Source organism: Corvus kubaryi, unplaced genomic scaffold (genome assembly GCF_017639235.1).
Source record: "Corvus kubaryi isolate FWS band 111438036 unplaced genomic scaffold, C.kubaryi_AGA036_p1.0 37367, whole genome shotgun sequence".
NCBI lineage: Eukaryota > Metazoa > Chordata > Aves > Passeriformes > Corvidae > Corvus > Corvus kubaryi.
The window spans coordinates 6,246,406-6,272,842 of record NW_024581119.1 but is presented as its reverse complement, the minus strand read 5'-3'; the positions used below and the strand labels follow the sequence as shown (position 1 = coordinate 6,272,842).

Sequence of the window (26,437 nt, the reverse complement as noted above, 5' to 3'; positions counted from 1 at the left end):
AAGCCCTTGGGTCAGTGCAGCAGTGATGCTGAGGCTGGTGCCTCAGAGGAAGGGGTGAAGTAGAGCCACCTCTGCATCATGTAAATCGCTCGGCAAGGCCTGTGCTCCTCACCAGCTCATGTTCTCACCCATCTCCACACAGCTGTCTGCTCCCAGGAGGCCATGACAGGGCCCTGCCGGGCTGTGATGCCTCGTTGGTACTTCGATCCTAACAAGAGAAAATGCATTCGCTTTATATATGGAGGCTGCGGAGGCAACAGGAACAATTTTGAGTCAGAGGAGTATTGTATGGCTGTGTGTAAAAAGATGAGTAAGTCCTGCCTCCCACTGGCCTTTTGCAGCTGGCCACTGTCTGTCTGGCGTGTGGTGTCTCCTCCTCCTTGCCTTGGGCAATAGAGGACCTGTCTGTAGCTTATCCCTTTGGTTCTGGTGTCTGTCCCTTTGCAGCAGTCTCCTCCTGTCTCCACTTCCCTAGGTCTGTAGGGTGGTTGTTCCTGGGGAAAGTGGCTCTCATGATATGCTGTCTGTGCTCCCTGGTGACTTGCAGCTCTTGCTGAGGGCTCAGCTGTCCTCTTCCAGATCTACAGCAAGGACCAGGGGCTGTCTCTGACCTCTTGCCTCACTGGCCTTTTAATCAAAATATACGTAAGGAAGCCTTTGTGTTCCCCAGTCATGTTACCATGCATATGTTGGACAGTGGGTTCTGAAAAGCAGACTGTGCTGTTCTCCTGATAGTAGGCATTTTCTTGCTATTTTAATTTTGGAAAACATCGAACAAGTAGTATAGAATTCAGATTTCCATTTCTAGCTTGGTATGAAATACGAATCACAACTCAATCCCTGTGTTTTTGAGTGCTTAAGGTTTTTGGCACCAATTTCAACTGGCTTTTATGTCAGATGATAAAACTACCAAAACCATTTTAGCCTCCTTATTAATCTTATTGTTGAACTCCAGCACTTCCACTTCAGCTACCATTAAAGCCTTTTGAAAGGCTTTTTGTGTTATCTGGGGCTTGGCAGCCTGACTATACAGCCATAATCCTGTTTACAAAATGTGCTTCATGCAAGTGCTTTAGATTGGGCTATTCTAACTGAGGCAGTGAAAGAAAAGATGTGGATGTCAGGAGCTTTTTGTACAAAAGTTTGTCCTGTTACAGAAAGATTTGGGGCTGGGAAGAGAGTTCTCTGTGTCCAAGCCTGGTTCAGAAATGCCAGGAGCAGACCAAGAATATGGGACTGATATGACATTGTCCCTTGCACGCAACAATAGTGCCTGTGTTGTATGTTGTCATTATTTTCCCCTAGTTAGAGGGAAGGTTGGTAGATGCAGTGCATGCTAAACCCTTACCCAGTGTTCATGCTGAAGTGCCAGGTAATTTTTTTATGAAGCATGCTGTCTTTAATGATGTGTTAGAGGTTTTTTCCACCCAAATAACTAATATGGATGAGAGGTTGCCTTAACTGTCCCTTTGGGCCCTCCCTCAGGCAAAGGGCAACAACGGAGAGCATCATGTTTGCCACAGATCTTTCAGAAAGGCTCTGGGATGTGTAGTTTCTAAAACTGTGGCAAAGGAACGTGTTCAGCACGTCCTGAACTGCAGTGTATAGAATACAGAGCCCCTGATGTGGATTCTGCAGATGCTTGAAGTTTATCAGTTCTGAAATTTTGTTTTTCCCCTTGTCGAATTTGGATGTCTTGAAGTTCCAAACCGTCCAGTGTATTGGACGAGTCACTTTGTCACACTCAGCCTCCTTCTGTCGCTGTCTCGTCTAATATCATTGCCTGCAAGTCCTGCATGGTGCATCTGGTAGGAAAGGTAGGTTTGAAGTGTAAAATGCTGGTTTTGTGCAGATTTATTGTCAGGCTCCCTAATCATATTAATGATGTCTGGAGCCAGCTTGTCAGCGAACAGCTAGTGCACAGAATGTCACTTAAACCATCCAAAGCCAATGTGGAAGGGAAGGGAAAAGGAATTCTTTATCCTGCCACTGTGTTTCTGGAGCTGAGTGCTACAGTGCTGGGAGGTGTGGTCATCGCTGCCATTTGGGCTGATGGAGCTGATGTTGGACAGAAAATTGGCACCATAAAGATTCCAAAAGGGACTCTGGAAGGTGGCGGTTCAGTAGGCTCAGCTCGCCAGGCTATTAATGAGGCAGGCATGGAGATTCCTCTCCCTGCCCTCTGCAATCCAGCATCGCGGGTTTCTGATGCTCTGCTTACCCTTCTCTCTTCATGCAGTGCCAACTGATGATGTGGATGTCTACTTTGAAACCCCTGCTGATGACAACGAGCATGCCCGCTTCCAGAAGGCCAAGGAGCAGCTGGAGGTCAGGCACCACAACCGCATGGACCGGGTGAGTGTCAGTCTTCAGGCTTTGTGCTGGGCGGTTGTTCATGTGTCGGCTTGCTGCCCCTGTCTTACTGGAAAAATCGGTGGTGAAGTGACTTGCTTTCCAATTTCCAGCCTTCTCTGTGTTTCTTTCAGTATGACCACACCATGGCAGTCAGTTTTTTATTTCTCCAGTGTTGGGAGAGAGGAATTAGGTTAGATGCTGGGAAGAAATTCTTCACTCAGAGGGTGCTGAAGTCCTGGCACAAGTCGCCCAGAGAGGCTGTGGATTCCTCATACCTGAAAGTGTCTAAGGCCAGGTTGGACAGGGCTTGGAGCCATCTGGTCTAATAGAAGGTGTCCCCTGCCCATGGCAGGGAGTGGAACAAGATGAGTTTTAAGGTCCCTTCCAGCCCAAACCCTTCTGGGATTCTGCAAAGCTTGGCTTGTTGCTCAGAGGGATTAAGTGCTAGGTTTAAACCCCACAAGAGCTCTTTTGTGCCTTAAAAAAGCCAGGCTGTGCTAGGATCTGCCTGTGAAGGCAAATCAGCTCATAAAGATGAGATACAAATTTGTGTCTTGTTCATGTGTTCTGTCCTTTTCCTGTCCAGGTGAAAAAAGAATGGGAGGAGGCAGAGCACCAGGCTGTAAATCTCCCCAAGGCAGAAAGGCAGACTCTGATCCAGGTAAGAATGGAAGGACCTAAAGAGGAAAGTTACTGAGAGAGATTGCAATAATCAGAGCCAAAAGACAGCTGAGATGCAAGAACAGCCTTCCTGCTCTGTCAACAGCAGCTTTGTAGAGGAGGTTTGATTCAATTGCTTGCTTTGTTCTTAAAACTGGAGATGATCTGATACTATGCCAGGTCCTTTCCTAGACACACTAGTAGAAAGTGATCTCACCCCTCAAGCGTAGCAACAGCAGAGCCATATTGTAATTCCAGACCTTTGGCCTGTTTTGCACTGACCGCTGGCCTCAGAGCCTGGTTCAGAGTCAGCCCTGGCTCTCTGGGTACACATTTCCTGCTCGGGCAGACTTAGTGAGAACTGCTTAGACAGCAGATAAAGCTGGTGTGCTGCCAAAATGCCAATCTTGTGCCTTACGAGGAGAGTTCAGTTGGACTGTGAAGTTAATCAGGGATATTCGCAGTGTGGGATCATTAGAGGAAGGCTCTTCTGGCATTGACAACTCTGTGAATTTCTCTCAAACCAATATCCAAATAAGTGACTGACTCCAGCTTTTAAGCCCACTTTGGATTTTATCCTGGAACACAGTTTTCTCTCTGCATTTTTTTAATATAAATCATTGTTTGGAACTATGTGCAAATCCAAGAATTTGTCATTATCTCTGTCGAAACACAACACTTACTGGACTATTCTGGTTTGTTTGGAGATGAGGGTTATGACCTTTCTAAAAGACTAGAGAGAGATTTGATCTGAAGGCATGTGGATGGAAAATTCCCTATGCAATACCTTTGTAAACTTTTGCAAATTCAAATTAATGGCTCCAGGCTGAAGGGATCAATCCTGTTTTCATATTGCAGGGTCAAGGGCAAGAGTTAATATTGTGTCAGTTGTTCAGCACAGCCTGGATCTCCCAACCCCAACATGGGCTTTATGTGCAAGGTCATTTTCCCTCTTCAGACCTTTGAAATGGCTTCTGAGGGAAGTTCAGAAGGCATATTGTCACCACTGAATTTGCAGAGATGAAATCTGCATCAGCATTTCTCCATGCCTTTCTCTCCTAACTATAAATGGGTTGCATATAGAGTTTGACAGTCTTTGTTAGTTCTAAAGGGTTACAGGAGTTGTTGGTCACATGGTGCATTTCACACAGATTACTTTCTTTGCTCTAGCACTTCCAGGCCATGGTGAAATCTCTGGAGAAAGAAGCAGCGAGTGAGAAGCAGCAGCTGGTGGAGACTCACCTGGCTCGTGTGGAAGCCATGCTGAACGATCGCCGTCGCATTGCCCTGGAGAACTACCTGGCTGCCTTGCAGGCTGACCCACCACGGGTGAGTTTCTTCCCAACACTTTGTCCAGTAGGATAGCACTGGGTAGGATGGCAGGTGGGAATGTCTTGGTGAGAACATTGCCTGTGACTTGCAGAAACTGGGAGTTGGTTCCTAGAAAAGCTTCTGTATTGTGGAAGTTGGTGCTGCAGACTTAGCAGTGGGTCTGTAATTGACTCTGTCTCCTTCCTGCCTGGGGAAAAAAACGTCTGCTTTGTTTGGTGTCCATAAGGCACAGTTCATAAGGTGTGGTGTTCTGAGTCATACAGACTTAAAATTAAGTGTTCTGAGTCAAACAGGCTTAATTAAAAGAAAAAAAATGTCTGGGGGTGAGTGCAGGTGACAGATCTGTCCAGCACCAAAGTAGGCTCCCACCTGAAGTGCTGTTTTCTGCTGCGGGTTTGGGTTGACTCCAGTGGTTTGACCTGTTCCTGCTGCCACCCTGCAGCCCCACCGCATCCTGCAGGCCCTGAAGCGCTATGTCCGTGCCGAGAACAAGGACCGGCTGCACACCATCCGCCACTACCAGCACGTCCTGGCAGTGGATCCGGAGAAGGCTGCGCAGATGAAATCCCAGGTATGAGGGGTTTCTGTCAAGGGAGCCATTGTTTCCCAGCCCTGGCTGTTGGAGGCTCTGGAAGCTGTGCGTTGCTGGGTACTACAGCACCTTCATCCTTGTGGAGCTCTCTGTCTCTCCCTGTGCTTGCTTGCTGTCACCAGATACACTCCCTGCAGGGTTTCCCTTGGTGCCTGACTCAGTATTAAGAATTGAAACTCTGATTTATACATTGTAGTCACACTAAGAAGTTGAGAGGTTTAGAACTAGGTCAGTATCAGTTCTGTGTTTCCTTTTATCAAGCACCCCTGAGATTATTTGCTGGGGACTTGGTTATCTTGAACAGACTTCACTTCTGCCAAGTGTCTACGTGTTTCTTTCTGTAGGCTTGTTCTTCATAGTGCCTGTATTTGGGGTTTGTGGGAATTCTCTTGTGCCTCTGCAGGGTTACTGCCCGGTTTCCAAAGTATAATTTGTAACCCTTTCCAAGCACTTGATCATTGTCATTTGCTTTATCAGAAAGTCTGTTTTTGATGAGTTTATGTTGTAACATTGCACTGTATTTTACTTCTGAGCAGCCAGAAAATCCTTTTCTTTCTGCTGGGTAGTGCATGTGAATATGCTACTTCAGACCTGGCCATTGTACTTGTAAGAGGACTTGCAGATACTCTGCAAAGTTTTGGAATTATGTCCTGATACTTGTTTTCACTGGTTTTAAAATGGGGAAAGATGTGCTGAAAGGCCCAACTGATGGAAAATTCAAATCAAGAATGGCATTTGAACATTGTTTGGAAGACTGTGCCCTTTCTCAGGTTCAGAGAGAACTCACTGTCCAGTTGCAGCTTTAGGAATGTTTTCCTCGTCCCAGTTTGTGGTTGGTGTGCTGCTTTGGAGTGTCTTTGAATTCTGCAATGCACGAAAGATAAGCAAGAAGAAGAAAGAATGGAGAGCTGTAGGGAGACAGTGCAGTGGAGCGCATCCAGTGCTGCCAAGAGGAAGAAATAGGCACTGAGAAAAAAAAATGCATAAAAAACTGTATACCGGGAGGTGGAAATATCCTGGGTTAACAGTAGGACAGGTATTAAAAAATGCCCTAGGCTATATCACCGTGTCCTGCAGCCGTAGGGAGGAGGAGGAGAGAAGATCCAGCAGGCAGGAATTGTGCAGCAAGATTGATTTATTTATTTATTTTACAAACTCTTTTATAGACTTTTTTCTTCATAGTCTAATTGGACAAAGGACCAGCCACCCCTTGGGGTGATTGGCTAAAATCCTAAAACATCCATTGTCAAAATATTTTTCTACTGTACCATAACCAAGACTTTTCAAGGTTGCAGGTGGCTTGGTTGTTTACATAACTCTGCTGCCTCTTCTGTGAGAGAGAAAAGTCTTCTCACGGGCTTAGAAAATAGCAAGAAAATCCTTGCTAGCAGCATTTTTGTATCCACAGACAGGGACTGGAGCCTGTTGCTGTCACCTCTGGTGAGGAGCAGAGTGGTGGCGCAGTGATTTTCCAGAAGCAAACATCATCTGGGAGGTGGCAGATTCCATGGGGTTCCACCTTGTTTCTGGGTGCTGGCAGTGAACCTTCACCTCATGTCTCCTCGTCTCCCACTGCCTGTGGGGTTCTTGTTAAGTTGCACGTCCCCAGGAGGAGTGGTGGCAACTATGGTGGTTATGATGGTGCTTGGCTCTCCATGTGGAATTCACGTTCATGTTTTCAGACACATCAAGCACAGTCTGGCCCAGTGCTTTGTTCTGCTGCTGCCACAGCCCAGGAGGGAGTGTGTGAACTGTGTTCTTAAGCTAAACCTGAAACAGTCCTTAATTCATTCTGAAGGCTGCAGTGTCAAGAAATCAGCATGCGAGGGATGTGGGTGGTACTGTTCAATTTCCATTCCCTTTACTTTTCAGAGGTACTTTAGGCTCCTCAGTCGATTCCCTTGATTGACAAGCTGCCACATGCAAAATTAAATTGTTTTCATCCTTGCTCTTAGAGGTCAGGCACACATCAGACTGTGAAACAGGTCCATCTGACTCTCTAGCTTTTTGCAATGTTTGGCCATCCATATAAATATTTTCCTTGCTCTCCATGATCCCTGATTGTGCAGCACCCTCTTCAGGTCAGGCCTGACTTCACCGCTGGATTTAATGTGCTTGGGAGGAGTGATTTGAGCTTGCCCAGAGCTTGAATGTATTTCTCAAAGGAAGGGAGAACACTATTACTGCAGCAAATATTACCGCAGGCCTGGGCCCTAGGGTGTATCACCGTGTCCCGCAGCCATAGGGAGGAGAGGAGAGAGATCCAGCAGGCAGGAATTGTGCAGCAAGATTGATTTATTTAATTATTTTACAAACTCTTTTATAGACTTTTTTTCTTCATAGTCTAATTGGACAAAGGACCAGCCACCCCTTGGGGTGATTGGCTAAAATCCTAAAACATCCATTGTCAAAATATTTTTCTACTGTACTATAAACAAGACTTTTCAAGGTTGCAGGTGGCTTGGTTGTTTACATAACTCTGCTACCTCTTCTGTGAGAGAGAAAAGTCTCTCATGGACTTAGAAAATAGCAAGAAAATCCTTGCTAGCAGCATTTTTGTATCTACAGAACACTGCTGCCAGTGAGTGGGTGTAGGACAAATGTAATGCCACAGTTGGTTTGAAAGGCACCTTTGTTCTGAAACCAGAGCTGATAAAATACCCTGTCTGCTCCTTTTGCCTGTATCTTTTCTAACAGTCAGGAATGATAATCCATTTAATAAAGCACTCACTTGTAGCTGCTGCAGGAGATGAATTATGACTATGTATGGGAAATACCAGCTTTGGTGGCATTTGAGTGTTTCCAGTGGAGAGCTGGTTACAGTGAAAGTCAGCTGAATCCTCTCTCACTCCCAACGTTTCCCAAACTCCTGATACACTGTGTACAGACAGCCAGTTCCAGTGAAGCGTGAGAGCCTCAGTCCGTCCATTGGACTGGATGGATCTGTGTCCCCTATTGCTCTATTGCCATGGCAGATCCCCCAGTAATAGACATTTTATTGAGCAAGGAAAGAACTGGTACTGTGAAGTGACTGACAGTCTTTGCTCACTCCAACACACTCTTGTACATCTGCAGGTGATGACACATCTTCATGTGATTGAGGAGCGGATGAATCAAAGCTTGTCTCTGCTCTACAAGGTGCCATATGTGGCTGAAGAAATCCAGGATGAGATTGGTGAGTGTGTGTGCCAGCCCCTATGCTGCTGTGTTAAGACTCCCAAGTTTTTATATCCACTGAGCTCCCAAAAGATTGCTATCTCCTTTGAGGGGGTGCCCTCGACAACAAGTGCTTGGGGTCAGGGAAGGTACTCTCTGGATGTTACAAAACAACCAGTCAGAATAGCTTGTTCCCAAGAATTTTAGCTGTCCATTTAAAAAAAATCAACAGTGTTCAGAATAGCAAAGCTGTCTCTCTAAGGGAGATTAAAAAGATCTGTAAAAAACCCCCAGATGCTTTCTCCCTTTATAGTTTAATCCCATCTTGCCAAAACCTCTTGCCACATCAAACCTCTTGGCCCTTATTTGAATGTATTTCTAACCAATGCCTTTACTGAGAATTCCAGATGAGATATGCAAAATAAAATAACCTGGCATCCCTGAGCAGTGCTCCCCTGCAGCCCTGCCTCAGCCTGGTTCAAACCATCTGCCCCTCTCTGTCCCTGCCAGGTTTCATGCGGTTTGTGTAATAATTCCTCTTATTCCTTTCAGATGAGCTGCTTCAGGAGCAGCGTGCAGACATGGATCAGTTCACATCCTCCATTTCTGAGTCCCAGGTGGATGTCAGAGTGAGCTCTGAGGAGAGTGAAGAAATTCCCTTGGATGGCAAACCTTTCCGCCCGTTCCAGGTGAAAACCTTCCCAGCCTTGCCTGAAAGTGAAGGTATGTGGAGCTGAACATGGGGTTCACTGGTGGTTTTCCTTAGACAGTAGGCTCAGCTGGAACAGAGAAAGCTCCATCCCTTTGGGTGATGTAGAGTAAAGCAGTTGCCCTGACAGGACCCCTCACTCACTGGAGAAGCAGTGCTGTGAGGAATGTCTGCTGTGCTGCTCTCTTGATTTTCTAATTCTTCTCTTTGCAAAATTGTCCTCTTTTTTCATTTTGCAGCGAGTGTTAAGTTTTTACAGCGTGTCTTGACTCTGGAATTAATTTTCAGTCTTTAACAAAAACATTCTTGTGTAATGTTAAATCTTTGTGCTGTGACCTGCTGCAGGGCTGCAGGAATTCCCTTTTTTTTTTTTTAATACATATATCTATTTTTTTTGTATCATTGGGTGTTGACAGCTGGTGTGTGCGTGTGTATTTATTTTTAAAATGCTTGAACAAAGTCCTGAGCTTAAAGCTGTAGACTAAAAGCTTTTCCCAGGGTCTGAGTCAGAAATCATGCACAAGGCTTTTTTCCTTTCTCTCTTAATCTCCTTTCTCTGCTATTTTTGTTTTTGTTTTCCCTCCTGCTAGATCCTCAGCCGGATTTGTACCATCCAATGAAAAAAGGTTGGTTCTAAGCTGCTCCCTCACAGTGCTTTCAATCACTCTCCTACCTCCTCAGTGTGTTTGATAGCTTCATTTTAGTTCCATACTCACCTTGATTTTCATTTCTGTGCTTTCGCTTAGGTCAGTAATGTTCACTTTTGCTTGTTTAGGCCTAGTGTCAAAGAAGCCGACTAGTCTGAGCATCTAATTGTGTGTGTGTTCCTCCCTGATTGGCTCACTAGGGTCTTGGAGTGCCTGGAGTGGCTCTTAGCCCTTGGGAAGGGTGGCCTTGGCCAGTGTCTGCAGTGGTGCTTTGCATCTCTCCATGTGTGACACTTCTCAGATTAAACCCTGCGGTGCTCGTGGGGAATAGTCCAGAGGCTCTTCTGCCTCTTGTGGAACCTGTCCTTGATGCCCCATGATGCCACTGAACTAGGAATGAGTGTTCTTCAGGACACAGGCTGTTTCCCATCTATATGTCCTTACGGAGTGCAGCTAGTACGGGACAGATAAATCAGGAGATTCCTCCTCCATGTTTGTGCTTTCCTTGGCATCACCTTCCCACATGTAGCATCTCTCCATAGCAGCAAAGTGTGTGTGGTTTTCCTTTTCTCCCTTAGCTCAGGATTAATTCTGCAGTAGCTCAGTGCCTGGCTAAAAAGGGGCTTTAAGAGAAGCATAGAAATATTAGCATTAAGTAATGTCTCTGTTATTGATATGGAATCAGGGAAAGATGAGTAGAAATGGGAGGCTCTTGCAGAGTAGTGCTACGTGAGCTGTGTGTGGAGTAAGCCCAGTGCTTTAATCTGCCTTTGGTTCCAAATATACTGTGTAGATCTCAAAGGAGAGCAAAAGATTTTGCTAATAACCATTTCATGTGAGCACACGTAGTTTTGTAACACGGTGAAGGCTAAATAGCCTGAAACTATACTCATTATCTGTGTTTCTCTACAAATGTAAGTCACCTTCATCCCTCTTGTGGAACAGTATAGCCAATTCAGTGTGCTGACTGCTCTGGCAAGAATTGGGACAGACTTTAGTTTGATTTTTATTTATTAAATTTTTGAACAGCTGCTTTGTTGACTTGAAGATGTTAAATTTGTGCTAGTTCTTCCTGCCTGGGTAAATGAAAGAGTCTCTGATGACCTGGGGACGATGATTGTCCTACACGTGTTCCTTCTCTCCCTTCCCTTTCCATTGAATTGCTCGAGGGCTTCGAGGGAGTTTTGGATTTGGGGGGGTTTGTGCAGGTGTGTGCTTTTGTTTTTGTTTTTTTCCCCTGGGAGGTATATAATTTAAACCGTGCCTTTGAGCTACATAGAACTGGGTCTGTTACTTGGTACAGCACCCTGAGACAAGTAGCAGAGCTCAGTGCAGCAGCTGAACTCTCAGCCCTGGAGACTGCTGGGCTGGCTCCTGAGGCTGGAGTAAAGCAACCACAGGCCAAAAGCTGACCCAGTAGTTCTGTACAAACTATTTGTGGCTGGTCTCTCCCGAAAATCCCAATCATTGACTTCCATAATAACATGACCTGCTTCGACAGTTGTGAGAAGTCAGACTGGCAGTCTTGGCTGTGCTTGGAATCTGATTACTGCCTCTGAAGAAAAATGTGATGCACTAAAACCTGAGATGCTTCATAGTGAAATGTAACTTCTGTGGCATTTTCAGGCAATAAAAGCTTGTCACTGTAAAAACTTGCCTTGGAGCCAAGTAGCCTTTCCTTGCATCTCATCAAAGACCATGCTGCCAATTCCAGCAGTTGACATGTCTTGGGAGCCTTGCAAGCTCAGCAGTTTGTGCAGAGGGGGTGTTTTGCAGTCACCAGCAAAGCCTGAAGTGCTGTAGTAGAACTTGCCCCACATCATTGGAAAGATCCCACTGCAGGTTTGAGGCTTCACTGTCCTGCTTTTGTATTGGTGCCTCACAGGTTGTTACATTGTCCCTGCCACCAGTGGAACACTGGTGTTCTCCTCACATGCCGTCAGGTCAGGGCAGTTTGCTTCAGACTCTCTTACTGATCTGATCTATTTATAAACACTTTGGATCAAAACAGTTTATGCAGAGCCTTCTGTTAATTGATATTCTTCTCCTGAGCCAGTGCTGGCTCCAGCCTGGAAATGGTGTAGTAATGTTCTGGTACAAAGGCTGGTGTAGTTTTCTGCTTCTCCCTTGCCCTGGGATTTATTGTTTCTGGGCTTGTGCCAGATACGGGACAGCAGCTCGTTACAGAGCCACTCTGGGTGACCTTGGAATTCTCATTCCCGAGGCACTTGCTGATGTGCCTGATCCCACCAAAATGGGTGATGCTGACAGCATTCCCTGTGTGCTGGCTTTTGGCAGATGGATGTGTGTCCACTTCATGCAGGGTCACAGAGGGGTGTTGGTGGCCGGGGGTGACACCTGCAGACGTCACTGCACTCAGTGTGTGTTCCACCTTGTCTGGGGCCATCTAACAGAAGCACTTAACAGTGCAGTTTGTCTGGATTGACACCTCAGCCTGATTTTGGTGATGAGTCCTGTCTGGTCCTCTCATTGCCACCTCATTTCCCCTCATTAACAGCCCTCCTAATCATTTGTCACTGTAGCTTGTGAGCTGCCTTCTGACACAGCAGCATGAGGACAGGTCAATATTCAGCAGTCTGTGCAGTTAAACACACGAGCCATGGCAGCTCTACACAGAGTAGGTGACCCTTCCAAAATGTTCTTATGGACTGATGGGCTCTCCTTGCTCTTCTGGTGCAGGTTCTGGCATGACTGAGCTGGATGGGCTGATTGGCGCTGAAGAAAAAGTGATTAACAGCAAGAACAAGGTGGATGAAAATGTGGTGAGCTCTCCACATTTATTTTGTGAAGCTAAACCTGCTCTGGACACTAATTAATAGCAGTGGCTTGTTTCCATGTCTTGTTCCTGCTCACAAAATGTCAGTGTGTTCATTATCCATATGGTGTGGGGGAGTCGGTTTGGTGACTATTGTAGGCTCTTAATACTGATTAGCATCAGAAGGGTGGGAGGGGGAGGGAAGGATCGAGCTTCAGATCTTTGGCAGTCTGAGAATTCTCTGATTTAGGAATGTTTTTCCCAAGCAGAGACCCTTTGATGTCCCTTTTACTTTCACTAGGTAGCTCACTGTCTGAACACACCGAGTGCTGGGGTGTTCCATCTGTGTTCCCACTTACTTTTCATGGCAGGAGAGGCCTCACCTTCCTCTGAAAGTGAGCAAATCAGCAGGAATTGTCTCTACCCACAGTGTTAAGAATTCTCTAGGTTCTAGTGACAGCCACTTGGCCTCCGTTCCATGGGTTTAAAAAAATTAAAAAGTGAGGTTTTGAGTTTCCTTTCAATACTGTTTTAAAGCCACAGGTTAGATCTTATGTGACAGAAATTCTGGGTCCAAAGTTAGGACCTATTTTTTAAATTGTTTTTTTCTTCGGGGCTTTAGTTTGAGGTAGTCTGGAGGTTATTAGTTGTAATACTATTTCTGGTGGCTGTATAAGAGCTGAGAACATTCCATGCTGTTGAGAGCAGGGGAGAGATGGTAAGTGGTCCTGAGCCTTTGCTAGTGTTCATTAAAGGTCTCTTGTCCGTCTTTCTCTTCCTTCTCCTCCCTGTTTTGTGTGGATCCTTCCATAAAATGCTTTTGTGGCCATTTTTAGGTAATTGATGAAACCCTTGATGTGAAGGAGATGATTTTCAACGCGGAGCGTGTCGGAGGGCTGGTGGATGAGCCGGTACGTTTGTGGCTGCTGAATCCAGGGACTGGCAAATTCCTAAAGCTGGATTTTGATTCCCATTTTTACTGAATTCAGGGTTTGGTGCCTGGATGCTGCTCTGGGGGCTCATGCACAGTGAAACACAGTACAGCCCTTCTTCATAAAGATGTAAACAGTGAACAAATGTTAGATACTAACCTGACTCCTACTGCAAAAGTGTTTTGTGGGATAGGGAAGTGATGTGGGCCAGTGCCTGTCCAGAGGTACTGAGTGGGGAAAGAATTTTGTGTTCGTTATCCTTTCAATGGAATATTTAGAGGTGAAATATTTAGGGGTGGAATACTTAAGGATGAAATATATGCACTGTCTAGTGTATAATCAGTCATAGCTCGATACCACAGATGGTCAAAGACCTTACTAGTGGCCATGGCTTAGGTTTGTGTTCAGCAGTGCATCTCCCTCGTTGCTCTTCCTCAGCCTGCTCTGTTTTCTTCCCTCCAGGATAACGACAATTCCCTCCGTGATGACTTCAGCTTCAGCAGCAGTGCCCTTATTGGGCTCTTGGTGATTGCAGTTGCCATAGCTACTGTTATAGTCATCAGCTTGGTGATGCTGAGGAAGAGGCAGTATGGGACCATCAGCCATGGAATTGTGGAGGTGAGAAAGAGCTCCACAACCAAGGATGAAAATAGTCAGTGTTGAATCACATGTTGTGTGTGGGGGTAGAGGATGGCAGGAGCTTCCAGGCCATGGACAGTTCTGCTCCTGGCTGGGTAGGAATTAACCCTGTCCCTGCTGACACCATCACCGCTTGTTCCCGTTGTGCCGTGCTGGCACCTGCCACTCCATAGCTGCATTTGCTTATCACTAGGATTCAATTAGGCTTCCCTGGCTGGCTCAGGGTAGGATTTAGCAGTAAATGAGCTTTTCAGGCAATATCTTTAGCAGGGCAGTCAGTCAGTCAGTCCATAGCAATTTGTCCCCCTGGCTAATTGACGATTAAGATGTTGTGATTGGCCAAACGCTAAAGAGCAGCTCCTTCTTCCTTGCACATTTCTAATGACAACTTAATGGAGCCCAGAGAAAGCTGCTTTTCCCTTTGCCCCACCCATGCAGGAGATCATAACAACCTCTTTAATGAGAGCAGTGGGTCCCTGATTTGCAATGTTGGCTGAGCAATGACAGATTTGTGAGACCATCCCCACAGGGGATTGGGTGGGCAAGAGGCATCAGCTCTTGAACAAGCAACTTCAGTAAACAAACTACTTTTTGCAGTTTACCTTTTTTCCCTGTTTACTGCTCACCATGGTATTCACTCAGTGCTTGTCTGCTGCCTCTTGTTCTGTGGAATCAATCCTGGAAGTTTCTCCTTGACCAGTTTCGTGTGTTTTTTCCAAAGGTTGACCCGATGCTCACCCCCGAGGAGCGGCATCTGAGCAAGATGCAGAACCATGGCTATGAGAATCCCACTTACAAATACCTGGAGCAGATGCAGATATAAAAGAGATGAAGATAGAGTAGCCCTGATAGGAAAAGGTGCGGGGTGAAGGGCCAAAGTGGTCCAGTGTTTTGGATCAACTACTGACCAACAGTTGCTTCAAGAGGACTTCATCTTACATTCAGAACTCCTGGATCATTAAGACTATAATTACTACTGTAGAGTTGCAATTTCCATTCTTTTAAATGGGTGAAGAAATGATAATATAACAATATGATATATAAATCTCCTTAAATGGGAAAAATGGATCTATTGCAGATATTTGACTGAGATGTAGTTTTCTTTTTTTTTTTAATAATCTGAAAAATACCAGTTCTGTTGTACTGTTGTCTGATACAAGCTCTATATATATAAAAATGGAAAATGTTGAATTTTTTTTTTTCTGATAGACCACCTGTATATTGAGGGTCGTTTGTACCAAACCACCTTGAAAAAGGAGACAGTTGTGGCTCTTCAGTCATTTTGGTTTTTATATATAAAACAGTATTCTTTTTTTCCTTTTTTTTTTTTAAAGTGAATTTCACTGGGAGTTGCAAAGAGATTAATTTAGGGATAGGAGCTGTTACAGCATAAGCAAGGAAGCAATTTGGAATGGTAACTAACAAAATTCCTTATAACGAGAAAAAAAAGAGAAAAAGAGAAAAAAAAAAAGAAAAAAAAAAGAAAAAAACCCATCCTCATATGCCAGTGGTGTGCACCCTGCTGCTTAGCAGCTCGGACTCTAGGAATCAAGACTCCCTGGAGGCAAGGAGTTAAAAGGCTTCTAGCATCTCTGTTTATAGTTATTCTAGTGGAATGTTAGAACATGGTTTGTGCATACTGGGGTCTGCACATTCCCCTTCCAGATTCAGTTCTGCTCTAGAGTTGGAAGTTCTGGTATTGAATTGAAATCCTCTGTTCTCAGCCAGTTTCCTTCAGTACTCACCTGGCATTAACAGCCCCCTCTCGCTACTACTTTCTAATTTCCCCAGCTCTCCTGCCTCACCAACATGGTAAGTAATTAAGAGCCGCAGGTTTTTGAGCCGCTGCATCTCTCTGGGTGATGTTGGGCCAGAAATGACAAACCACTGCAATAACTGGGACCTTGGGAGCTGACAAACACAGAGCTCTCTTAGCTGGGGAGGGAAGAGAGTGACACGTTGGGAAAGGGATGCTGCCTGCTTTAAGGGAAATGGGATGCATAGGCCCCAAGAAGACCAAAAGGGGCATTGTTCCACTCACCATCATGTCTTTGTAATGCTTGTATAGTTGGTGTTAATGCTCACGGCTTTTTTAAATCTGGAGGTTCTGGTAACCTGTGGTGTATTTTTTCTATTTTTCCTGTGACTTTATTTTTTCTTCCCCTTTCCGTGTTTCTTCCCACTATGCACAGATTTACCTGCAAACTCCTTAGTGTGGTCTGTGGGGAATGTACAAAGTTTAAACACATCAATAAACACTTTAACTTCCAGATAGTTTCTTCTCTTTGTTCATGGGCTCGCTTTAATTCCCCCTCTTCCCATCATGTCCTGCCAAACCCACGAGACCTTTCCCTGGCAGTGAGAAGGACTGTACAGGTATTGATGTATAACCATGCCTGGAGTCTTTTGTGGTATTTCCAGATCCTGATGACCTTTGTGGAGAGGAGGAGGCAGGATGCTAAACCAAGGGCCTGGATCCTGAATGGTGTTAAAGGAGCTGCTGGAACGCAGGTCGGGGAGAGCTGGGGCTGCTGCTCTCTCTGGCTGCTCGTGGAAGATCCTGTGCATGGTTCTCCCCTTCCCAGGATGCAGGTGGCTGCTGGCACAGCCTGTAGGAGTGAGCGGAGCCAAGGCTCTCTGCAGTGACAAGCTGTTCCTGTCCCTGGCCATCCTCCTGCACTTCCTTGGGAGCCACAGGGGCGGGCCTGGTTTGCAGCCTGTGCTGGCTGCATGCTCAGAGCCTGTGACATCCACAGGCCTCAGGACTGGGGCTGGGCAGAAGGACAGCAGGAAATCTTAAAATTCCTACATACGAGGATGTGGAAAAAGACCTCACAGTGACACAGTTTCCGTGGATGCTTCTTGTGGATGACCAGATCTGAAATAAATAAAGTCATAGAGCCCAGGGCAGGAATCAGCTAATTATGGCTAGTGTTCACTGTATTGCTGCTGCTGCTGCTGTTTTATGAGGGGAAGTAACTGTTTGGTTTAAGTCTCTTCCAGAACACCTAAAACTAACAGCCTGTAAAGCTCAAAGCTGTTTCTGCTCCTGTGTGTCATTCCTCTCTATTCTTCTTGAGGTGTGACCTCAAGCACAGATTCCTCCTCTCACATGTCAGTGAAATGACCAAAACTCGAGTCATTGCCACTTGAATGTCGTTTTAGAGGTCAATAGACAGAATGAATTTTCCTCCATATTGATTTGTGCAGTTCCCAATAGGTCTGGAGGAAGAGAGGGAGAGGAGGAAACAAGAAGGTTTAGCAATTTTGAACAGGAAGCACTTGCATGTCCTGTTTCTCCTTAAACATGGGCTCCTTAAATATGGAACTTCCATATTCTGGTTAAATTATTCAGACACCAAGGAAAGACCAGATGCTGTCCTAGAAAATGCCGTCTGTTGGCTTGTCACAGCTACTTGGGAAAGAGTTTGGATTTTAAACTAAATTTATTTTAAATTATGCCAAAGCATATCTGCAGCCCAAAGCAATTCTTGGACTGCACCCTCAGGTAGGGTGACCTGCAAGAGAAACAAATTACAGAGGCTGCAGATTGAATTCCAGAATTGAATTTGGGTACTAGATTTTTCCTTTGATAAATTCTATTAGTCCTGCAAAATAAATACATCAGGCTGGAATCAAAGTCTATTAATTCCATGCTTTGGCACAGACTGCCAAGCACTCGGGATCGATTCTTTAGGATGGATTTTGACCACAGCTGTTGGAGTGAAAGCTCCTCTGGACTCAGGCCCAGAGGGAAGCCAAAGCACAGGGGTTGAATTAAAACCTTTGGACAAGCTGAGATACATGAAGTCACACCAAAGTGAAATAGAAATATAGATTTTTCACTTTAGTAGAAATATATGCTGAGTGCCTTAAACATTGAAAAGCTGTAGCAGAGGCCTTGGACACAGTTCTTGCTGCAGCAGTGTTACCTTTTCATAGAATTCTTTACTTTAGACAAAATATAGATAGAATTATACTGTTCACATTTTTTAGATGGAGTGTTCACATAAACAATAACTGATAGAAACTGTACATGCAAATCTGTGTAATACCTATGTAACACTGGTGTAAGGGTTACGACTGTTAGAATTAGACCAGGATAGGTTAAGAAAAGAAAAACTAGAATCGTGTGTTAATCTTATTGGTCAGTTAGCAAATATAATCCACACTTCTGCAAGAAAAAGTATAGAGTCTAGAGTCTAGAGCATATAGAGCATAGAGCATATAAAAAAAGAAGCAGCTGTTTTTGCCTGCTGCCTTTATCATGTAACCCCCTTTGAACTCTGCCTTCAAGAAAGCTGTGAGACCATGAAATAAAGAACTCAGCAGAACAGCAGCCTCCTCTGCTCTCTTACCCTGGTTCAAGAAAGAAGGGTACCCCATCAAAAGCTCAACACACCGCTTCTGAAAAGTCATGTTGAAACGTAGCTGCTTGAAGATGGATGCTAAGGCAGGTCCCAGGTGTTCCTGGTATCAGCTGTGCAAGCAAAGGGGCTGATCCCAGCAGGCTGTGGGGTAGTTTGGGGAAATATCAGCAGTTTCATGGCAATACGACACTTAAATGATTCAGAGCACAGTGCAGCAGGGTGTTGTAGAGAGCTGCATTCCAACCCAAAAACTGATTTTAAGGAAAAAGTTCTTTAAGAGGAGCAGTGTAGCTCTGGTGAGGAAACAGGATGTTTGAGAAGGGCCTTTGGGAATGCTGAGCAGAGGAAATGCTGCGTCAGTTTGTCTCCCTTCTCCTGAAGCTGTTTGTAGCTCTTCTGCAAGGGCACAGTGATGGATGTCAAGCCCCTTCTGTGCACAGGAGCAAGTGGATGGAACGTGGGTGGATTGATTTTACCAGCCCTACTTGTCTCTGATGTGCAGAGCAACATTTGTGTTAAGTGTGGTTTTGATCATTCAGCCCCAGCCAACAGAAGAGATTAAAGGTGCTCATGAGGACCTCAAGGAGGTGGTGATGCACTGCCCAGAGCCTTTCCCTTACCCCATCAAAAGGTGACATTCACCTGATGGAGCACATAAACCCTCCTAATCCTTTGACCTGGGGTGTTTCAGGTAGATGTTTGAGAGCTGCAGGTGTCCTTTGGTCCAGCCTGAGTGTGGTGCTTAAAGTTGGTGTCACCACACGAATTTGGGTGGTGTCCAGAGCAGGTGCAACTCGGTCAGTGGCATCAGTGGCTTTGTGGTGGTGACAAAGGCTGCCAGAGGTGCACAGCGAGGGGCAAGAGTGACGAGCAGAAAAAGACATTTTTTTATAGGGCAGAGTAAGGTAGGGAAAGTGAGGGTGAGTGGAGCCATTCCTGCTTTCAGGTCCCAGTGGGACCACATGCAGATCACCTGGCTGTGATCATCAGCAGCAGCATGGGATGGAAGCTTCAGGGAGCTGTAAGGCAGCAGGTTCAAAAGCTGTTTCTCCAGTGCAGGAGTCAGAGCATCCTTAATCTTCTGGGTGCCTCTCTGTAAATTCACATTTTTATCCCAACAGGCACTGGTAGCTTTGCTGCAGAGGTGGGGAGAAGATTCTGCTGAGCACAGCACCTGTGAGAAACAAGGATTTAATTCATGTATATGTGGTTCTGCAAGAGTGAGTGGGTTAAAACTGTGAGCATTTTGCAGTATTTACCAGTGACCTGTGTGGAGACTGTGCTTTGTAGCAGCAGCACTTAACCCCTGGCCTGGAGGCTCTCCGTGTGTCCTGCCAGGATGGGTTAATGTAGAATTTTATTTCCAGCAGCACTGTGTTCCTGAGAGCAATTTGAGAACAGGCTGTGGGCTGAACAAGCTGGTTGTTAAATACTATCAGTCTCTGGATGGCATCAGGGAGGTTCCCTGGGCCCATCTCCAGACAGACTGTGGTGCTTGGAGTGTGGGGCTGAAGGTGGTGGGAGGGGCTGGACCTGAGGGAAGTGTTCCCATCTCCCCAGAATCTTGCCGTGATGTGTGTCAGTGGGAGGGGGTAAAGACCCTTAAGGGGAGGAGATGATGGGCCAGAGTCTGTGGAACTTAATAATCTTCCAGAATTTCTGGGTCTGACTGGAACAGCTTGGGGATATCTCAGTTTTCTGAAGGCTTCCTCATCCTCCCATGTCAGAGCTTCATGGAGGTCTGGGTCCCACAGCCTGGCTGTGCTGTGGGAAGGTAGGGACCTTAGCCAATGTTCCATTTCCATGCTTAGACTTCCCCAGATGATCCCTGGATGTGAGAGCAGAAGGAGCAAGGGGAGTCACGTTACCTGTGAATGATCCTCCTGGCATCCTCAACATCCTTGCAGTCTCAGCAACACAGGCTGGTCCAAAATCCATCCTCTGGGCCTGGGCTGGAGGCCACTCTGGAGGCAGGAACTTCTCAGGAGCGTCTCACCTGCTTTCATGTGAGAGCAGGGATTTTCTTCCTCCTCCTCACCTGCTCCCTGGGAACATTCCCTGGCAGGGAGCACATCTATTCCCTCCTCTGAGTCCCTGCCTGTGCACCAGGGGCTTTTCTCTGCCTGACTGTGCAGCAGGAAGTGAAACACCTGAGACTTTGAATGTGTTTACTCTTGGCTTTGACCTTTCTGCTCATCCCATGTGTGTGTGGCTCTGAAAAATCTCTCCCTGTAAAACATATTGCTCTGACAGCAAAGAAGCTGAGGGTGCTTCTAGTTCTGGTGCTCCAGACAGCGTCAGTGAGGGGTGAGGGAGATGCAGATGCCTGACTTGGATTTAATATCCCTTATGGATTATATTGTAGCAGCTGTCTGGTGTACCCTCCTGCAGGGTCTCTGAGAGGAAGGGCTCTGCCTATGGCAAGCTCAAAAAAGAGGGAAACTCTGGTCTCTTGGATGGTGCCAGGGCGGATTTATTCTTTTTAGCTGAAAGCACAGGCACTTCAGAGAAAACACCTGCAGGGAGAAAGTGGTGTAAAGGCTTCTGAGCAGAGGGATTGGCTATCTCACCCACTCCCTGGGTGGCTGCTGGGATGGGGACTTGGCACAGACCTGCCATTCTGGAGCTGAGCTTGGTGCTTCCAGGGTGTGTTTGTGAACATCTGGCAAAGAGGGCCAGTTCTTAGAGCATCCTAGTTGAAAAGAGGCCTTTCAGATTGGGTTTTTAGTGTTGCTGCCTGGGTTTGCAGGGTGTGTGTGTGAAGGGGAGGGCAGGGGCTATTCCATGTGCTGACCAGGGCCTCTGCTTCCTGCAGTGGAGAACAGAGCAGGGCCTCTCCAAATGCAAGGTGAGGAATAATTGTTTTCTCCAGTGTGGTGGTTCAGCAGGGCATAATCCTGCAGCTGGTGCAGGCTCCTGGAGAAATGAAGGCTGGAAGGGACTTCTGGAAGGCATCACACTGACCTCCCAGCTTGGGTCAGAGCAGGTCCCTGGGCGGGCGAATGTAATGCTGCCTTTTTCAGCAGCAGCTCTTCTGCTTGTATCCATGGGTTTTGGGGCAGGAAAAACTATGTGAATTGTTATCTGAGGTCAAGAATGTCTAAAGGTGGATCCCTACTCCACCTTGACAGAAGGCCACAGAAAATATCCTTTTCTCCTCCTCTGGGCAAATTTATCTGTGTGTAGCCCTTTTTCCGGGGCTCAGCCCTTGCTGGGCCATCTTCTGGTGTCACTTTTTCGGCTGTAACAAGATCATCTGCTTTAGATTTTGTGCTGTCTGTGAAGATGCAGTTAATGGACATGAGTTTTCAGCAGGGATGAGGAAAGAAACACTCCTTATGGCCGTGTATTTGGATGCTGGAAAAGAAATAAACTGCAGGCAAAGTCATGATCCAGCTGTTCTCTGCTGGGATGGATACCCCATAGTCTGAGGTTTTTTGAGGGCTGAATTTTGGGTTTATCCCTTGCTGGTGACACAAGTAAGTTACTACAGCTCACTCCAGGTCCTGAGAATCAAGTAGACTGGGACTATCCCAAGGCTTGGTCACAGATCCAGCCTTCAGCTATTCCAGTTGCTTAATTAATAATCCTTTCTGTACAGATTATGTGTTTAGTGCCTTTCTCTGCTCATAATTCTGGGAATGTTGTTTGTTTTACCTTTTCCTAATTGCTTTCTCCTTGCTTTGAAGAGTGAACACCAAAACCATCTTTTTGGGTTGAACTTGAAGCATCCATTTTTTTTCAGGGTGATGCATCAAGAACTACAAGCCACAGATGAGAAAAGTCCTTGTAATTTAATTTCAGGCCTGAAAAATCAGAGAATACTTGAATTTCCAATGGCCCAAAATGAACTGTGGAAGTGAATGTTGAATCAGTTTTCACTCTGAATCACACTCTGAGTTTAGATGGTGCATTTATTCCTGTGCTGTCAGTTCATATTTTTCCAAGGGTAGTTGAGGATGCTCAAGTGTTCTTTACTTTTACAGACTATACATATATGTAAATATATATTTATTTATATATCTATTAACTATATATAACTTGGGATGTGTCCATCCACCACAACACTTTACTGGTATATTTGGAATATCTTGCTGAAAAAAGGAGCTTCAGCGTGGAAATCGGTGATTTTTTTCTGATGAAGGGCTTAGAATTTGGCTCACTTGACAGAATTTTTGATGTTCGGTGTTTCTGGATGCCTAATTGTTGGGGTTTTAGTTCTCCTCCCGTTTTATTTTTCTCTTAAAGGAATTTCCCCATACATGTTGCCAGGGGGACAAATTGCTGGGTGCTTAAGAAAAACAAAAGACCCAGCCACAGAGGGAGGGGGGGGCATCTCTTTCACCTGGGTGTGTGGGGAGTCAGTCCTCGGGATCTGGACAGAGAGAGAGGCTGCTTCTTTGGCTGCCTCCCTTCTATGGGAGAAACCCCGGGATCCCAAGCCCGCCTTTCCCTGCCCCGCTGGGAGCTGGGCTGCGGCCGCCCTGCCCCCGCCGTTGCTTCGAGCCCTCGCTGCTCTGTAGCCCCGCTCGCCCTGCCTGCCCCGACCTCCGGGGGTTCCCACCACAGCTCCGGAGTTTGATACATCTCGTCTGCCACCCGGGATTTGTGCTCGTCCCTGCTGTTTCAGCCTGCTGTTCCTGAGAGCCCGGGATCGGCTGCCCAGGGGTTTGTGAAGCCTTTGTCCCATCCCTTCCCGGGATCCCAGGGCACCGGTGCCGCGTGCTCCCCGAGCTCGCTCCGGCGCGCCCCCTGCAGCCGCGGGGGAACCATCGCACCTGCCCTGCTCACCGGGAGCCGCCAGCGCCCCTGCCGGCTGCGAGCGGAACTGCACCCGAGGGGAAAGGGCCCGGCAGCCGAGAAGGCTGGCACTGGGTTTGGGATTGTTCGCTGTTACTGCCATAGTTATTGTTGTTTGTTTGAGTGCTTATATATATATAATAGTAAAGAACTGCTATTCCTATTTCCCACATCTTTGCCTAAAAGCCCCTTGATTTCAAAATTATAATAACTCGGAGGGAAGGGGGTTGCAATTGTTATTTTCTTCCATTCCAAGGGAGACTCCTGCCTTCCTTGGCAGACACCTGTCTTTCAAACCAAGACACTAATAAACCAGAGGATCACAGTTCCAGGTAGGTGGTGTGTTACATCTTTTACTGGGGGGGGCTTTTAAAAAAATGTATAAACTCTAGGGGAGGGGGGCTGCAATTTTCATTTTTACAGTAGTAAACGACAGTGGTTTGGAGTTTGGCTGGGGTGGGACAAGTCTGGGGCAGCTGATGGTGTTTGGACTTTTTATTTTTGTCTTAAAAGTATATTTAAAAAATAAAAAGTAGAAGTGAAAATAAAAATAAGTGTAAATGAAAGCAAAAATAAAAAGGTGAAAATTAAAGCAAATAACAGTAAGTGAAAATAAAAGTAAGCAAAGCTTAAAGCAAAACTTAAAGCAAAAATTGAAAGTAAAGCAAAAGTTAATTTTAAAAAATAAAAGTAAAAATAAAGTATTTTAAGGCTGTTGTGTTTTGCTTGTACAAAGATCCCGTGCACTTGGTCTAAATCATCTTCAATTGTGAAGCTTCTCCCCTTCCAATTAAGCACAAAACATAGAATAAACGTTCTCTGCCCAAACAAGAACAGGAATTTCTTTGACCACAAACGAGCTTTATGGTCATGTTTACACATCCAGTGCTGCCTGAGAGGCTCCAGCTCTGCTGTTAAAGCTGGTCTAAAATATAAAACTGGTTTCTACAGAAGTTCAATCAAGTAATCCATGTGCTCAAGTGATAATTAATCAATTGATTAAATCAATTAATTAAACTGCTACAGCTGTGCCTCCAGGAGTTAAGATGGGAAGTGCATCTCCAGTCCTTATTTTGCCATTTAAATCTAAATTTTACCTGGAATTTGCTACAGAGCACCAGGAAACTTAAACTGTACACAGACATCTACATGGTAATTTAGTTTTCCTTCAGTCAATAATTAAAACCAGCAGCTGAGTGTTTTCCATGCTTCATTGAATCCCTAGGAAAGACAAGGATTTTGGGCCAACTCCTCTGTTCTGCTCCCACCTTCCAAAGGCTTCCGTAACAAAAATGTTTTGATACAACATTAAGTTAAAGAAGAACTACAGCACAACACAAGAACTTCTTAAACCTAAAAAACTCTCTGTTTTAAACCCCTGAGAGTTTTTTCTTTTAAATCCAACTAAAATTCTCTTTAAAACCCAACAAACTCACACTTATGGCCCTGTGTAGAACATTACACATTCTAAGACAAATACTTTGAATATCAAGATAAACTAAATCAATTTCACATTTACTTAAGTGTCTTTCTGTGACACTGCTGAGGCCCAAGGTGTAGTTAAGACTCAGCCCCCACCTGAGCCGTGACACAGCTTGGCCAGGTAGAATTTTTTTCTGATAAATTGCAGAATTAGGTGGGTTTTGTCCATTGTGTTGCAGATAGAGTCTCCCAGTGAGGAAGAAACAAAGGAAGAAACAAGAGCTGCACCATGTCCATCAGATGCCAGCAGCCCACAGAGGGAAAAGAGAACCACCTAAACCCAGCACAAAAGGACATTTTTCCCACCCCTTCATGGCAGTGACAGCACTCACCAGGTGATGGAGCAGCTGGTGGAGCACTGGTAGCACATTGTAAGACAGCACATCAGGTCAGCAGAACAGATGTATCACAAATATGCTGCAAATCAAGTAAAAATTATGTTATTTGATAAGCTCAACACCTCTCTCCTACACTCACACATGAATGCAGGAACTACGTACTTTACTTTCCAACAGTATAACCCTGAGAAATGAGGGGCAATTAAAGTCACCAGTAGAGAAAGATGAAAAAGAGGCAACTGCTGTTCTTTCAGCATCCCAGCACCAGCTCTGGAGAGCAGCTTTTCCAGGTTTTGCTGCACTGTTGATGGCTTAAGTTGGGTTTCCAAGTAGTGCTGGCAGCTCATTGTTCAAATCCAGGTAACTCATCTTTTAATCCAGGTAACTCAGGCCCCCACCACAATATCACAGTAACTGCTGATCCCAATATAATTATAATAATATCCCCAGCACACACAGTCCAACCAGAGGAAAGTATTGGATAATGATATTAAGCATTAGAAAAACCTTTCTTTATACCCAACTTTCAACTGAAGCAAGAGGGCAGAGAGAAGCCTGGCTGCTGTTGCAGTTGGAGACTCCAAAGATGAGCTCAGGTTTGCTGAGGCGTCCTGAGGAAAAAAAGGTTCACCAGATTTTAGCAGCTGCACGAAAGATGTTTCCAAGTTGCTTTCTGGAAATCAGTAAGATGTGTAATCACCATCTCATCAGACTCCACTGTGCTGAGAAGGATGCTCTTTGTGAACTCGAAACACCTCACAGAACCAGCAGAAACTGGGCATGATGAGGCATCCTAACACCAGCCTTAGCACTCACACAGTGCATGAACCACCTCATGGCCTGCAGGGAAAAGAAATATTATTAAGGTTAATAAACAGGGAAATTTGTTTGGTGAAACACATTGGCACACCTGGATTTTTAAATTTTATTTCCCCCCACAAAATATAGTCACTGGTATCTATTTTCAAAGCAGTGCTGGGAAAAGAAACGCCTACCTGACATTCATAGACATGTCAGGAGAGAGATGAGTGATGTGAGCACTATGAGACTCCACAGATGATACCTCTAGGGGAAAATTGTATCTTTTTCAATACTGCCATTCTAACTCTTAAGATTCATCATATTTGAGCATCTCATTATACACAGGCATTCAGCAAACTGTTTGCTGGTCTGAAGTCTCACAAAGTACATGGAAATGAATTAACAATTAACAATGAATTTATCACCCCTGTTACACTGTTAAACTCTTGCTGGAACCCAGAGCATCCTGCAAGCAGGAGCAGCCTCCTCTCCACAAAACACTTCATGATCACCACTCAGGCACATCCAAGAACCTCCAGCCTCCCAAAAAAACTACTCCAGCCAGAGCTGGAAAACCTCCCCCTCCTTGGTAGCACTTCTCCAGTTCTGTTCCCTTCTCTGGACAACCTCCAGCACCACCATGCCTTTGTAGTGAGGGACCCAAACTTGAACACACTATTCAAGATGCAGCCTCACCACAACCTTGAATGAGATCCAAGTTGTGCATCCTCATAGAGGAAAAAACCATGTACTGCTGACTGTTGTTTCTTAAATCACTTGAGTTAATAGGCAAGAAATGCATTAAAAAAAAAAAAAAGTATGAAATATTATAAGTTCTGGAAGAGATG

At 45.5% G+C, this 26,437-nt stretch overlaps 1 protein-coding gene and 1 long non-coding RNA gene across 8 annotated transcripts in view; one reads left to right on the top strand and one right to left on the bottom strand.

Moving 5' to 3' along the window:
* The window catches only part of APLP2 (amyloid beta precursor like protein 2), a 48,068-nt gene extending 32,000 nt beyond the window's left edge, over positions 1–16,068 (top strand). The window contains exons 7-18 of one of the 7 annotated variants that reach the window (XM_042034406.1): positions 143–310; positions 2,240–2,355; positions 2,942–3,016; positions 4,186–4,344; positions 4,790–4,918; positions 8,015–8,114; positions 8,648–8,818; positions 9,395–9,430; positions 12,152–12,219; positions 13,064–13,138; positions 13,622–13,777; positions 14,520–16,068. In XM_042034406.1, coding sequence (XP_041890340.1) covers positions 143–310; positions 2,240–2,355; positions 2,942–3,016; positions 4,186–4,344; positions 4,790–4,918; positions 8,015–8,114; positions 8,648–8,818; positions 9,395–9,430; positions 12,152–12,219; positions 13,064–13,138; positions 13,622–13,777; positions 14,520–14,621 — 1,355 coding nt within the window. In that variant the 3' untranslated portion in view covers positions 14,622–16,068. Of the gene's footprint in view, positions 1–142; positions 311–2,239; positions 2,356–2,941; positions 3,017–4,185; positions 4,345–4,789; positions 4,919–8,014; positions 8,115–8,647; positions 8,819–9,394; positions 9,431–12,151; positions 12,235–13,063; positions 13,139–13,621; positions 13,778–14,519 lie in introns of all 7 variants that reach the window. The other 6 variants (XM_042034405.1, XM_042034404.1, XM_042034410.1 and 3 more) reach the window with 6 other exon arrangements.
* A 3,191-nt stretch (positions 16,069–19,259) lies between these two features.
* LOC121667592 lies at positions 19,260–25,929 on the bottom strand. Its single transcript, XR_006017111.1, has 4 exons — positions 25,489–25,929; positions 24,783–25,399; positions 20,037–20,167; positions 19,260–19,342 (listed from the first exon to the last, which is right to left on the bottom strand). It is a non-coding gene; the product is annotated as an uncharacterized LOC121667592 (long non-coding RNA).
* Positions 25,930–26,437: the final 508 nt, after the last annotated feature.